This window comes from Pseudophryne corroboree, chromosome 5 (genome assembly GCF_028390025.1).
Source record: "Pseudophryne corroboree isolate aPseCor3 chromosome 5, aPseCor3.hap2, whole genome shotgun sequence".
Classification (NCBI taxonomy): domain Eukaryota; kingdom Metazoa; phylum Chordata; class Amphibia; order Anura; family Myobatrachidae; genus Pseudophryne; species Pseudophryne corroboree.
Genome location: NC_086448.1, coordinates 547,020,460 through 547,036,742, shown reverse-complemented (window position 1 = coordinate 547,036,742; position 16,283 = coordinate 547,020,460). Strand labels below are relative to the sequence as shown.

Sequence of the window (16,283 nt, the reverse complement as noted above, 5' to 3'; positions counted from 1 at the left end):
CGTATGTATCTGTATTGTATAAAGGTATGTAAGATGCGTATACAAACTTTATTTGAGACGTAACAAGATGCTTGGACACAAAAACTAATTATTTGTATACCTAAAGTCAATATTTGTTTGTTTATTCTTTTTTCTGGACACTGGTAGGTATTCCTATTTTTTGTGCCTTTGGTTCTGCATTGGTTAACAGTATTAAATCTCAATGGTTTACCTATTTTCTTTTAGGAAGTCTTGCAAAACCTAATTTTTTTTGTACTTTTAAGAATGCAATTTGACATGTTTACAATATGTTGCCAACTTTATTTAGCAATACAGATGTTCCATCTAGCATTACAATTTTCCATGCTTGACTGCTGTTGTAAATTATGATACTATATCAAAATGCAAAGTCTCCAAGACAACCCACTTATAAAGACTTAAGGGATTTAGGTCTGCTTATTCTAACATAATCAAACAATGATTACAACTTAAAGGATTTTAGTTAATGACAATCATGTTGTATTTACATAACAAAAAATAAAATGTACATTTGCATTAACTAAAATATTAAGCTACACCTGCTTATCACATATACCCAAACTTAAATTATACAAATACTGCAATAATAAATTATAAAACATTGGGGAAAAAGAGGAGGGGGTGGGGTAAAAATAAGTGTTTGATTTTCATGCCTGTGTATTCTATCCAAATTTTAGAATTACCATTAAAACAATATTCAAATCAGTTCTGTCATCTTCCAGCGACTTTCTTCTGTAAGGGTATGTGACACCTTTCCCCAGTAATAAATGTACAGTTGTGATGAGCAGTACAATTATTTAAAAAAAGTATGGCAAAACAAATACATAATGATTGTAACATATTTGCTATGAAATACCAATGTATGAGATCACATGGTTTTTCCTAAAGCCATATAAAAAGTACAAAACAGAAGTGTAAAAAGTGAAGTCTGAATTAAAATGCGGTGATTTTGCTCGCTTCCCGCACTCCACTTAGGTAGGCTCCAGTAACAGTCTGTGGAAAATGGCGATTTGTGGCCTGAAAGGAAAAGCAGAAATCAAAGATGTTAATTGTTTATGGTCAGATTTCGGTTTACTGGAGTGTTTCAGCTTAAAAAGTGCTCACGAAAGTTGGTAAAAATTTCAGAAGCAATGTGCCAGTTTACATCTGAAAATCTTAATTTAGAGCAAATTAAATGTCTAAAGCTAGCAAATATACAAGTTCATTATCGGAACACGTACTGTACAAGAGAAAAGGTATTTAAAGTAGTACTGGAGGAAAAAAATAGGATTTTAATACCTACCGGTAAATTCTTTTCTCTTAGTCCGTAAGGGATGCTGGGGACTCCTTAAGGACCATGGGGTATAGACAGGATCCGCAGGAGACATGGGCACAATATAAGACTTTGAATGGGTGTGAACTGGCTCCTCCCTCTATGCCCCTCCTCCAGACCTCAGTTAGAAAACTGTGCCCAGGGAGACGGACATTTCGAGGAAAGAATTTGTTTAAACACGATGAGCATCATACCAGCTCACACCACGACCCTACCGCAGAACATGGCATTCAAAAGAATACCAGCCCACAGCATGAACAATACACAGCCACATGCTGAGAGAATATGTAACACAACTAGTGTGTCAACACAACCAATAATAAGACACCGCATGCAATGTCATGCACAACGTCAGCAACAGCCTGACAGAAAAGAAACACCACAAGAGTGTAACCATAACCAATAACTGCAGACACAGTACGCACTGGGAGGGGCGCCCAGCATCATCTACGGACTAAGAGAAAAGGATTTACCGGTAGGTATTAAAATCCTATCTTCTCATAGGTCCTAGAGGATGCTGGGGACTCCGTAAGGACCATGGGGTTTATACCAAAGCTCCAGACCGTGCGGGCGAGTGCGGACGACTCTGCAGCACCGATTGAGCAAACATGAGGTCCATGGAACCGTACCATACATATACAAATATATATATATATACGGGCATAAGGCAGTTATAGCATGTTAAAGTACACCCAGTAATAGCAGTTGGTGCAGACAGGGTCACCCACACACTACTGTGTTTCCCATACAGTGTTTACTTTTGATAAGCATACAACTACAGACCTGTTGACTCTGCAATGCCGACAGTTATTCCCATAACTGATTGTGTAGACACATGTGGACTATAGAGGGTATTCTGACAGGGAACACACAGAGAAACATGCACAGCAATGATTATATGCCTCTTTCTAAAAAATTGTGCTAAATTCCTTATAACACTAAAAATCTGTGTCCCCCCTTGTTTGTACACCTTTTTGGCGGGGACAGAGAAAAAACGGCGCTGAACACTGCTGTGAGGGCGCGCTTCAGCCCGTTATAATATAGTTTTATATGCAGGAAAGGGGACCGTATATAGTGTCTATACACCATATACCTCCTTAAATAACATAAATAATGCTGTCCAGGGCGCCCCCCCCCCTGCACCCATGTAACCGTTGGTGTGTGTGGGAGCAATGGCGCGCAGCGCAATTGCTGCTGTATACTGGCGGGGGTAACGTAGCCGGTGCCGGGGCCCGAATATGACTTTTGCCAGTGAAAAAGAGAGACTCCGTAACTGCTGCCCAGGGCGCTCCCCCCCAGCACCCTGTGGGAGCATGGAGCGCAGCGCTACCGCTACGCTCACCTCCGTTACTGAAGTCTTCTGTTCTTCTCATACTCACACGGCTTCTTTCTTCTGGCTTCTGTGAGGGGGGTGACGGCGCGGCTCCGGGAACAAGCAGCTAGGCGAACCAAGTGATCGAACCCTCTGGAGCTAATGGTGTCCAGTAGCCTAACAAGCAGAGCCCTTGAACTAAGAAGAAGTAGGTCTGACTTCTCTCCCCTTACTCCCACGCTGCAGGGAGCCTGTAGCCAGCAGGTCTGCCTGAAAATAAAAAACCTAACAATAAAGTCTTTAGAGAAACTCTGTAGAGCTCCCCTAGTGTGTGTCAAGTCACAGAGTCTGGGCACAGAGTCTAACTGAGGTCTGGAGGAGGGGCATAGAGGGAGGAGCCAGTTCACACCCATTCAAAGTCATATAGTGTGCCCATGTCTCCTGCGGATCCCGTCTATACCCCATGGTCCTTACGGAGTCCCCAGCATCCTCTAGGACGTATGAGAAAAGGGAATTTATGATACACACCATTTTTGAGGGACACTGAAAACTTTGAGGGAGAGGTGGCCCTATGTGGAACTTCCCCTCTACATCCCATCAGCCCCGAAGAAGCCAACAGGAACCAGTTTAAACCTTGGGTGTGAACATAGTGTCTGCCAGATAGACTCTGACAAATGGATTTAAATGGGGCTACTAACAACCTTCTTTTCTATTTCATACTTCTGGGAATAATGCCAACCTTGAGGATGATCCCAAGTTGCCTCTATACAGGACACCTTCAGACATAGCTGTGCGCATAATTGTATTTTTATCCACAAACATATTGTAAAAGTTCATGAAAGTATGACCAGGTGGCCATGCTACACAACTGTGGGGGTCATTCCGAGTTGTTCGCTCGCAAGCTGCTTTTAGCAGCTTTGCACACGCTAAGCCGCCGCCTACTGGGAGTGAATCTTAGCTTATCAAAATTGCGAACGAAAGATTAGCAGAATTGCGAATAGACACTTCTTAGCAGTTTCTGAGTAGCTCCAGACTTACTCGGCATCTGCGATCAGTTCAGTCAGTGTCGTTCCTGGTTTGACGTCACAAACACACCCAGCGTTTGCCCAGACACTCCTCCGTTTCTCCAGCCACTCCCGCGTTTTTCCCAGAAACGGTAGCGTTTTTTCACACACACCCATAAAACGGCCAGTTTCCGCCCAGAAACACCCACTTCCTGTCAATCACACTACGATCACCAGAACTAAGAAAAAGCCTTGTAATGCCGTGAGTAAAATACCTAACTGCATAGCAAATTTACTTGGCGCAGTCGCACTGCGGACATTGCGCATGCGCATTAGCGACTAATCGCTCCGTTGCGAGAAAAAAATAACGAGCGAACAACTCGGAATGACCCCCTGTGTCCTGCCACCAAAGAGGCAAGCACTAATCTGGTAGAAATGAGCCACAATACACACCAGGAACTTGTTCTGAGACAGTAATGGTGAAGCATCAGGCCACTGTGCACTTGCCTTACAACCCTTTCTGTACACACCATACAGAGTCATAAGACTGTCAGTCTTCCACAACAGAGCAAATCTATCAGCATACTGTAGATCATCAAAGTCCGCTCACATCCAGGAGGGAAAGATCTCTACTACACCAGGCAACATCCTAGCCCAGAGCGGGCATTACAATGTCCTCAGTTATATAAAATTTGGACACCACCTTTTGGCTGAAGAGCAGAACTAGTTTGCAAAAGTGACCTCTTGTAGAAAAAATGTCTGAACTTCTGGGATGGGAGGTCATTTATTTTGGAAAAAATAAGAATTTACTTACCGATAATTCTATTTCTCGGAGTCCGTAGTGGATGCTGGGGTTCCTGAAAGGACCATGGGGGGATAGCGGCTCCGCAGGAGACAGGGCACAAAAAGTAAAGCTTTAGGATCAGGTGGTGTGCACTGGCTCCTCCCCCTATGACCCTCCTCCAAGCCAGTTAGGTACTGTGCCCGGACGAGCGTACACAATAAGGGAGGAATTATGAATCCCGGGTAAGACTCATACCAGCCACACCAATCACACCGTACAACTTGTGATCTAAACCCAGTTAACAGTATGATAACAGCGGAGCCTCTGAAAAGATGGCTCACAACAATAATAACCCGATTTTTGTAACTATGTACAAGTATTGCAGATAATCCGCACTTGGGATGGGCGCCCAGCATCCACTACGGACTCCGAGAAATAGAATTATCGGTAAGTAAATTCTTATTTTCTCTATCGTCCTAGTGGATGCTGGGGTTCCTGAAAGGACCATGGGGATTATACCAAAGCTCCCAAACGGGCGGGAGAGTGCGGATGACTCTGCAGCACCGAATGAGAGAACTCCAGGTCCTCCTTAGCCAGAGTATCAAATTTGTAAAATTTTACAAACGTGTTCTCCCCTGACCACGTAGCTGCTCGGCAAAGTTGTAATGCCGAGACCCCTCGGGCAGCCGCCCAAGATGAGCCCACCTTCCTTGTGGAGTGGGCCTTTACAGATTTAGGCTGTGGCAGGCCTGCCACAGAATGTGCAAGTTGGATTGTGCTACAGATCCAACGAGCAATCGTCTGCTTAGACGCCGGAGCACCCATCTTGTTGGGTGCATACAATATAAACAACGAGTCAGATTTTCTGACTCCAGCTGTCCTTGCAATATATATTTTTAATGCTCTGACAACGTCCAGTAACTTGGAGTCCTCCAAGTCACTTGTAGCCGCAGGCACTACAATAGGCTGGTTCAGATGAAATGCTGACACCACCTTAGGGAGAAAATGCGGACGAGTCCGCAGTTCTGCCCTGTCCGAATGGAAAATCAGATATGGGCTTTTGTAAGATAAAGCTGCCAATTCTGACACTCTCCTGGCAGAAGCCAGGGCTAGAAGCATGGTCACTTTCCATGTGAGATATTTCAAATCCACCTTTTTTAGTGGTTCAAACCAATGAGATTTTAGGAAATCCAAAACCACATTGAGATCCCACGGTGCCACTGGAGGCACCACAGGAGGCTGTATATGCAGCACTCCCTTAACAAAGGTCTGGACTTCAGGGACTGAAGCCAATTCTTTTTGAAAGAAAATCGACAGGGCCGAAATTTGAACCTTAATAGATCCCAATTTGAGACCCATTGACAATCCTGATTGCAGGAAATGTAGGAATCGACCCAGTTGAAATTCCTCCGTCGGAGCACTCCGATCTTCGCACCACGCAACATATTTTCGCCAAATTCGGTGATAATGTTGCACGGTTACTTCCTTCCTTGCTTTAATCAAAGTAGGAATGACTTCTTCCGGCATGCCTTTTTCCTTTAGGATCCGGCGTTCAACCGCCATGCCGTCAAACGCAGCCGCGGTAAGTCTTGAAACAGACAGGGACCCTGCTGAAGCAAGTCCCTCCTTAGAGGTAGAGGCCACGGATCTTCCGTGATCATCTCTTGAAGTTCCGGGTACCAAGTCCTTCTTGGCCAATCCGGAACCACTAGTATCGTTCTTACGCCTCTTTGCCGTATAATTCTCAATACTTTTGGTATGAGAGGCAGAGGAGGAAACACATACACCGACTGGTACACCCAAGGCGTTACCAGCGCGTCCACAGCTATTGCCTGCGGATCTCTTGACCTGGCGCAATACCTGTCCAGTTTTTTGTTGAGGCGAGACGCCATCATGTCCACCATTGGTCTTTCCCAACGGGTTACCAGCATGTGGAAGACTTCTGGATGAAGTCCCCACTCTCCCGGGTGAAGATCGTGTCTGCTGAGGAAGTCTGCTTCCCAGTTGTCCACTCCCGGGATGAACACTGCTGACAGTGCTATCACATGATTCTCTGCCCAGCGAAGAATCCTTGCAGCTTCTGCCATTGCACTCCTGCTTCTTGTGCCGCCCTGTCTGTTCACATGGGCGACTGCCGTGATGTTGTCCGACTGGATCAACACCGGTTTTCCCTGAAGCAGAGGTTCTGCCTGGCTTAGAGCATTGTATATTGCTCTTAGTTCCAGAATGTTTATGTGGAGAAAAGTCTCCATACTTGATCACACTCCCTGGAAATTTTTTCCTTGTGTGACTGCTCCCCAGCCTCTCAGGCTGGGCTCCGTGGTTACCAGCATCCAATCCTGAATGCCGAATCTGCTGCCCTCTAGAAGATGAGCACTCTATAACCACCACAGGAGAGACACCCTTGTCCTTGGATATTGGGTTATCCGCTGATGCATCTGAAGATGCGATCCGGACCATTTGTCCAGCAAATCCCACTGAAAAGTTCTTACGTAAAATCTGCCGAATGGAATTGCTTCGTAGGAAGCCACCATTTTTACCAGGACCCTTGTGCAATGATGCACTGTTTTTAGGAGGTTCCTGACTTGCTCGGATAACTCCCTGGCTTTCTCTTCCGGGAGAAACACCTTTTTCTGGACTGTGTCCAGAATCATCCCTAGGCACAGCAGACGTGTCGTCGGGATCAGCTGCGATTTTGGAATATTTAGAATCCACCCGTGCTGATTGTAGCAGTATCCGAGATAGTGCTACTCCGACCTCCAACTGTTCCCTGGACTATGCCCCTATCAGGAGATCGTCCAAGTAAGGGATAATTAAGACGCCTTTTCTTCGAAGAAGAATCATCAATTCGGCCATTACCTTGGTAAAGACCCCAGGGTGCCGTGGACAATCCAAACGGCAGCGTCTGAAACTGATAGTGACAGTTCTGCACCACGAACCTGAGGTACCCTTAGTGAGAAGGGCAAATTTGGGACATAGAGGTAAGCATCCCTGATGTCCCGGGACACTATATAGTCCCCTTATTCCTGGTTCGTTATCACTGCTCTGAGTGACTTCATCTTAATTTGAACCTTTGTAAGTGTTCAAAAACAAATTTTTAGAATAAGTCTCACCTAGCCTTCTGGCTTCAGTACCACAATATAGTGTGGAATAATACCCCTTTTCTGTAGTAGGAGGGGTAATTTAATTATCACCTGCTGGGAATACAGCTTGTGAATTTTTTCCCATACTACCTCCTTGTCGGAGGGAGACTTGGTAAAGCAGACTTCAGGAGCCTGCGAAGGGGAAACGTCTCGACATTCCCATCTGTACCCCCGGGATACTACTTGTAGGATCCAGGGGTCCTGTACGGTCTCAGCGCCATGCTGAGAACTTGTCAGACGCGGTGGAACGCTTCTGTTCCTGGGAATGGGCTGCCTGCTGCAGTCTTCTTCCCTTTCCTCTATCCCTGGGCAGATATGATCTTATAGGGACGAGAGGACTGAGGCTGAAAAGACGGTGTCTTTTTCTGCAGAGATGTGACTTAGGGTAAAAAACTGTGGATTTTCCAGCAGTTGCCGTGACCACCAGGTCCGATGGACCGACCCCAAACAAGTCCTCTTCCTGTATACGGCCATACTGTGCCGTTTGGAATCTGCATCACCTGACCACTGTCGTGTCCATAACATCTTCTGGCAGTTATGGACATCGCGTTTATTCATGATGCCAGAGTGCAAATATCCCTCTGTGCATCTCGCATATATAGAAATGCTCTATAGTCAATAAAATACTGTCCCTGTCAAGGGTATCAATATTTTTAGTCAGGGAATCCGACCAAGCCACCCTAGCTCTGCACATCCAGGCTGAGGCGATCGCTGGCCGCAGTATAACACCAGTATGTGTGTATATACTTTTTATTATATTTTCCAGCCTTGTCAGCTGGTCCTTGAGGACGGCCCTATCTATAGACGGTACCGCCACTTGTTTTGATAAGCGTGTGAGCGCCTTATCCACCTTAAAGGGTGTTTCCCAACGCGCCCTAACTTCTGGCGGGAAAGGGTATACCGCCCATAATTTTCTATCGGGGGGAACCCACGCATCATCACACACTTTATTTAATTTATCTGATTCAGGAAAAACTATGGTAGTTTTTTCACATCCCACATAATACCCTCTTTTGTGGTACTTGTAGTATCAGAAATACGTAACACCTCCTTCATTGCCTTTAACGTGTGGCCCTAATAAGGAATACGTTTGTTTATTCACCGTCGACACTGGATTCAGTGTCCCTGTCTGTGTCTGTGTCGACCGACTAAAGTAAACGGGCGTTTTAAAACCCTTGACGGTGTTTTTGAGACGTCTGGACCGTACTAATTGTTTGTCGGCCGTCTCATGTCGTCAACCGACCTTGCAGCGTGTTGACATTATCACGTAATTTCCTAAATAAGCCATCCATTCCGGTGTCGACTCCCTAGAGAGTGACATCACCATTACAGGCAATTGCTCCGCCTCCTCACCAACATCGTCCTCCTACCTGTCGACACACACGTACCGACCCACAGCACACACACAGGGAATGCTCTGATAGAGGACAGGACCCACTAGCCCTTTGGAGAGACAGAGGGAGAGTTTGCCAGCACACACCAAAAACGCTATAATTATATAGGGACAACCTTATATAAGTGTTTTCCCTTATAGCATCTTAATATATATATAAGCATATCGCCAAATTAGTGCCCCCCCTCTCTGTTTTAACCCTGTTTCTGTAGTGCAGTGCAGGGGAGAGCCTGGGAGCCTTCCCTCCAGCCTTTCTGTGAGGGAAAATGGCGCTGTGTGCTGAGGAGATAGGCCCCGCCCCTTTTTCGGCGGCCTCGTCTCCCGCTCTTAACGGATTCTGGCAGGGGTTAAATATCTCCATATAGCCTCCGGAGGCTATATGTGAGGTATTTTTAGCCAAAATAGGTATTCATTTGCCTCCCAGGGCGCCCCCCTCCCAGCGCCCTGCACCCTCAGTGACTGCCGTGTGAAGTGTGCTGAGAGGAAAATGGCGCACAGCTGCAGTGCTGTGCGCTACCTTTAGAAGACTGAGGAGTCTTCTGCCGCCGATTCTGGACCTCTTCTTACTTCAGCATCTGCAAGGGGGCCGGCGGCAAGGCTCCGGTGACCATCCAGGCTGTACCTGTGATCGTCCCTCTGGAGCTGATGTCCAGTAGCCAAGAAGCCAATCCATCCTGCACGCAGGTGAGTTCACTTCTTCTCCCCTAAGTCCCTCGTTGCAGTGATCCTGTTGCCAGCAGGACTCACTGTAAAATAAAAAACCTAAGCTAAACTTTCCTAAGCAGCTCTTTAGGAGAGCCACCTAGATTGCACCCTTCTCGGCCGGGCACAAAAATCTAACTGGCTTGGAGGAGGGTCATAGGGGGAGGAGCCAGTGCACACCACCTGATCCTAAAGCTTTACTTTTTGTGCCCTGTCTCCTGCGGAGCCGCTATCCCCCCATGGTCCTTTCAGGAACCCCAGCATCCACTAGGACGATAGAGAAAATATGTTGAGAGCAGAAACTGGCACTTTCAGGGATGTCTAATTCAAAACACTACACAGGCCTTCTTGCAAGAACACTAGGCAAGGGTCCTTGAACACTGAGATGTGTATCTTCTTCCTTTCACACCAAGAAATATAATCCTACAAATCACATTTGTAGTTTTTGGAAGATACTACTTTCCTGGTATTGAACATTATCTGAATGACGCAGTCAATAAGACCATTAGCCCAGAGGATTATGGTTTCATCAGCCATGCACTTAAAGCCAACCAAGCTAAGTCTGGATGGAAGAAACATCCCTGATTTAGAAGATCTGTGGACAATCTTCATGAAGGATCCGCCACCAGGCTTATTAGGTTAAATTACCACTACCATCTCAATCAATCTGGAACCCTTCTGACAACTTTATTAAGCAATTGTGGAATCATGGGAATCTGTCAGAAAAGGTACCACCAAAGAACAGTCAGATATTCACCAGGAGCATCTGAGGATTACTGATCAACACCCAGTAAAGCTGAACACTGTGGTTCAGACGGAAGGCCATCAAGTCTATCTCTGGCAGACTCCACCACTCCAGTAGCTGTTTTAAGACCTATGGGTGTAAAGTGCACTCCCCAGGAGGACTAGCATGACGGCGCAGATATTTTGCTTAAAAATGTTCTACACCTGGGATGAAGAAGCCAGTATCGCCGCAACATTCATGCACCTCTGTTCAACAAAAAATCTTGTCTGTATCTGCCATCACCAAAGCTTATGGCGATTTACATATGCCACAGCTATTGCGGTGTCAGATTTAATAAAAAAAATTATCTTCACCGATAGAAGGACTGAGCTTTGAGCAGGGCACTGAACACTGCTTTCAGCTCAAGAAAATTGTACCTCAGATGGACCAAAGTCAAAGGTCAGGGCATCAATGGTCTCCAACCCAGGAGACTGGCATCCATGGTTACAAAACTCAAATTTCCCACTGAAAGGAGCTGACCCTGACTGAGGTAGTATCCACCAAAGAAACTGAAGGGTCACTGACAACAGCCTGAATAACTGGGACACTAGCAGAGGATTCAACCATGGGCAGAAGTGGTATGTAGGGTCAGCGTAAATGGAACTACCTCTAAACAGGACTCCATCCTCATTAACTTCCTTCTCTGGAGTACTCACAACAGTCTTCAAACTAGCAGCACTGATACTGTTTTGCAGTGACATGCAGTCAGGTTAGGCAGGGGAAGCAGAGCCTCACCTGTCAAAATCCAGTATACTCCAGAATTTTGACTATAAAAATGATTAGAATAATACAAAGATATTTATAATTTAGAAATATCTTTGTATTATTCATATAATTTTTTTTGTTATTCTAATCATTTTATAGTCAAAACTCACAGGAAGACCCAAAAAGATCTAGTATCAGTGGGAAGACCCAGAAATATCTGGGATAGGATCAGGTGCAATTTAGGATAATTTATCGCCAAACTGTGCACTTCCAAGGTCACCACTGTTGACAATGAGACTGGAGAACACAGATGGATTTTGCTTTTATCAACAAGTCAATTACAGTAGGTGCAAAATAGCAATCAACCCTTTCAACTACAAAAGCACTGCCAAAGACTTGGTGAATACTCTTCTAGCCGTGGCCTGTAAAATGGGATCAGCTCAGAATTGGAAATGGGCACTACCCAATGCAAGCCTAAAAAAAGGCAATGGTACCCCTCCAAAATAAGCATCCTTCATGTCTATGAATCCTTACTGCTCCATGACATTGTTCACAGAATCCTGAATTTGGGCACCCACAAGAGTAAATTCAGGGTCTTAAGGTTCAAAATTGGCAGACAGGGCAAATCCAATTTCTAAACACAGAAAAGATAGGTCTAATATTTCAGACACCCCTGTTCCTTCAGAACTGTGGCGATAACTTGTGTGAACGTAAGGACTAAATGGCCCAATTGAAGATCCAAGCACCAGCCCTCATCCTGAGGATGAGGTGCAACAATAAAGGTGGGGGTTGTGAGGGTTTAGACTTTGTCTTTTTTTACTAACCTGATTGTTCTAAAACAGAGCAAGGTAGTCTGGGTGGTTCCTCCTATGGGTAAAGATTGTGCTGGGACTTTCTGTCTCCCCAGCAGTTACTGCCTAGTTTGACTACATCTCCTAGCATGCATTACTACCCAGTAGGACTTCTCCCAGCATGATCTTCTGGGTTTCTTGTTTTGCTGGCCCTGTGAAATGAGCACGCCCCTAGTCATGTACCAATGTGGTTTTAAAAGGGAACAGGTGCTGGGGGAGGGGTGTGTCAGTCTTTCCAAATCCTGTGTTGCTGAAAGCTGCCAGAAGTGTGTTTGTTTAGCAGTTTCAGAGAAGTGAGAAGCAGCAGGTTTTCTAAAGGAGCTTGGACATCTGTTGGCATATCCTGTAAGCTGCAGATGACGGTATAGCTGCTGGGATCCCACCATGTTGGTGAAGCGCAGTGGCTGTGCGGCCAGGACCCTGAAGAGTCTGCTGGAGTTGACTATTTGAAGTGTGACATTTTGGCCACAGGGTGAACCTGGATTCATAGTTAACCAGTGCACCCTGAATTACCCTATAAATAGCAAACAAACACATTGTGGATGCTCACACAAATTGTCAGCACTTTTCAACTGCATGTGGCCAAGTCACTAAAAAGCCGCACAACACATGCGCCCCATGGTGTGTACACATAGAGGCGCATTAGCGATTAAGACACTCTGTCTCATAACTCTATGCTATAGTTTAAGGTGATTAAAAGGTGGTTATATGTATGTGGTGCAGTAGCTGTGCAATTGCAGCCCCCTTTACGTCTAAAAGGTAGGAGCCGCCACTGATTGCAACTTTTCAGATCTGCAGATCTAGGTTGTAAAGCAAAGATACTTATAGTCTATAGGAGCGGTCACCAACCCGTCGCTCGGCACGGCTTCTTAGGTAGCTCTTGGCGGCGGCGGTCACAGTGCATGCATATTAGTATGGTGCCAGCCGCCAGCAAATCAGAGCTCACGCGCCGGCTGCTGATTGGCTGGCGGTCCGCACCATATTTCAAATGGCTCCACGGAGCGCGGTCGGAGACGTCAGCAGCGCCTCTGCCAATACTTCAGACCAAGGAGACGCACTGTGGCTGCCAGTGGACTCTCCTCATCTCCTCCCCTCAAAAACAGCGGCGGATGCGGGGGCAACAATTCTGAGCACTGCTATTGTATCTGGAACTGCTGGGGGGCATCACATGTATCTGGCACTGCGGGGGGGGGGAGCATTATTTGTGTATCTGGCACTGCTGGGGGGCATTACTTGTATATCTGGCACTGCTGGGGGGCATTATTTGTGTATCTGGCACTGCTGGGGGGCATTAATTGTGTATCTGGCACTGCTGGGGGGCATTAATTGTGTATCTGGCACTGCTGGGGGGCATTATTTGTGTATCTGGCACTGCTGGGGGAATTATTTGTGTATCTGGCACTGCTGGGAGGCATTAGTTGTGTATCTGGCACTGCTGGGAGGCATTAGTTGTGTATCTGGCACAGCTGAGGGGCATTATTTGTTTAACTGGCACTGCTGGGAGGAATTATTTGTGTATCTGGCACTATGCGGGGGCATTACTTGTGTCTCTGGCACTACGCAGTGGGGCATTACTATTGCGAGGCCACACCCACTTGTGTGAGCCCACACCCACTTTCACAGGAATGCGCGCGCATTGGGGGGAGGGGGTAGCTCTTACAGAGGGTTTTTTTTCCGAAAGTAGCTCACACCCCAATTAAGGTTGGAGACCACTGGTCTATAGTCATTCACAAGTTTTATTTATTATTTTATTTTACATTTTTCATACACATTGGATTCAATTTATATTAATTCTTAGAACTGAGCATTCTTACAGAGCTCTGTCATTTGATCAGCAGCAGTATATTTGTAACATTACAGTCAATAGTCAGTATATCCAAACACTAAAATCAGAACAGTATACATATCTATAGTAATTATTCAGCCTTACCTCGCCTGCAAAAAATATTTTCCCTTGGATATCTTCAGCTAATATGTCGTAAGCTTCACCACTGCCACAAGTTTTTACAAAACTATAAGCCATCTGTGCCCAAGGGTCTTTAGCCCACCGTGTCACAAAGTATTTCACTGGGACTGGCACCTCCTGTATCAGTTGAAAAATGACTGGCGTTATAGGTGTTAATGCAAAATGCTCCATCTTTAGTAATAAACTTATGCTGGCCATACACTTGTGCGATGCCCCGCGACGCGACATCGCGGGGTATCGCACCGGCAGTTCAGGTGCGATGAAATCGCACCTGAACTGCCACAGTGATTACCATGCGATAGATCGCATGGTAATCATGTGATGGGCTCGTCACCGCCGAGTGGGAGCGGCCTCTGGCCGCTCCCGGCAGGTGCCCATCGCACATTGCAGTGCGATATATCTTATGTGGGCTTAAAACAACATGCGATCGCACTGCGATGCGAGAAATATTAAGTGCAGCACATAATATCTTGAGACGCGATATTCGACCGGCGTGCCCGCGCATCGCGTCTCAAGGTACCTAAAATGTTCATACAATCCTTCGATTTCTCTCACAGATGAGGTCGAAATCGAAGGATAGCACCGATTATCTCATAAGTGTATGGACACCATTAGAAGGACCACTGACGCTAAAACACAAGTTGCTCATATAACAGAACTACTAAAAACATGCAAACAAAACAAAATACACAAAGTAGGGCACATAAATGAAAAATAATGCCATTTACAATATTTTATTTTTGTTTTTAAAATGAGTGTAAAGTTTGTTTTACAGTTTTATGTGCACATAAGAGATCTCTTTAGTGCATAGTTTCTGTCAGCATGGGTCATATTTCCGCCTGAAATGCATGGTACAAATATTTTTAAATCTTTATTGTATCGTTTACTTTTACAATAAGTGTATTGCTATTATCACCACTCCTCAATCAATAAAGACGTAATAACAATGCCAGACACAAAGAATTGGATGAAAATTTTGGAGTCAAATGAAAAGTGAGACTGTAACATGCCATCTATAATCAATGTCTTCGCTGCATCAACCACAAGACATAAGAAAACTTTTTTAACATAAAAAACAAAAAGTCAATACTGTAATTTGACTATTCAATCTTTCCAAACCAGTGGACATGTGACATTCACTTTTGTTTAGAGATAAGAGGAAATTTAACTCAGGAGTGATGAGAACACAAAATGTGAAGAAACTACAAAGCACAGTCACTCTACTGTGGTCTCTGGATGCAGCTAATACGATGCCTATAAAGACTAAAGAGAACCTCTCCAGTCCCCAGCAATTAACTGTTCCAAACAACATTCACAAGCACTACACTAAAAAAAATTCCACAAATTGGGGAAAATAAAAGACAATAAATAAGGTACCATTTAAAGAATTTAATAAAGTACTTTGTTTAAACTTTGTGCACATATCATTCCAAAGCAAACTTATTATCATCTTATTTGTACGGCACCACAAATTTCTGCAGCACTGTACAGAGCAAGGATACAAAACTAGGTAAACTGAGTAACAGGATAAAAAAACATAACAAATGTGTGCACAATACAGACACAAAATAATACTGACACATACCAAATTGGCTTATACAGTGGACCTAGGGAAGGGAAGAAACACTAGGAGGAGGGAGGACCCTGTGCATTCTAAAAGGGAAGGGAAGGAGATACAAGAGTAAGACAAAACCATATTAGGCAGAGATCTGGTATGCAAGTGGGTTTTGAAGGAGTGCTTGAAGCAATGGATGTTGGGTGATAGTCTATTAGAATGAGGGAAAGCATTCCATAGGATTGGTGCAGCACAGGAAAAGTTTTAGAGGAAGGAATGAGAGGTAGTAATCAGTGGTGAGGAAAGGTTGTGGTCACCGACTGATGAAGAGGGCGGGAGTACATTTGGAGGGAAATGAGGTTGGAGATGTAGGAGCGATCGGTGAGTGAGAAGTTTGATGGTTATGGTGAACATTTTAAAATGAATCTAATAGGGAATCGGTAGCCAGTGGAGGCATTTGCAGAGATAGAGCAGTGTCAAAAAAAGATCAGTCTAGCAGCAGTGATAGATTGGAGAAGAAAGGCGGTTGAGGAGAAACCAGAAAAAAAGGTTGCAATTGTCAAATTGAAAGATAATGAGAGAATGGACAGGAGTGAGAGGAAGGATGAATTCTGCAGATATTCAAAAAAATTAACAAAGTGTGTCAGTGACTGAAGGTGATAAGTGAATGAGCGCTCAAAAAATCGAGCCAGCGGACTTAATGAACTGAGGACATGGTGTTCTCAAAAAGGAGATGGGGAGGGATGGAGACCCA

The 16,283-nt window shown here is 45.1% G+C and overlaps 1 protein-coding gene across 2 annotated transcripts in view; it reads right to left on the bottom strand.

Moving 5' to 3' along the window:
• Positions 1 to 279: 279 nt before the first annotated feature.
• The window catches only part of KDM1B (lysine demethylase 1B), a 173,283-nt gene continuing 157,279 nt past the window's right edge, over positions 280 to 16,283 (bottom strand). For both annotated transcript variants that reach the window (XM_063923227.1, XM_063923226.1), the window contains exons 20-21: positions 13,939 to 14,091; positions 280 to 1,035 (exon numbers count right to left, since the gene is read on the bottom strand). In XM_063923227.1, coding sequence (XP_063779297.1) covers positions 952 to 1,035; positions 13,939 to 14,091 — 237 coding nt within the window. In that variant the 3' untranslated portion in view covers positions 280 to 951. The remainder of the gene's footprint in view (positions 1,036 to 13,938; positions 14,092 to 16,283) is intronic.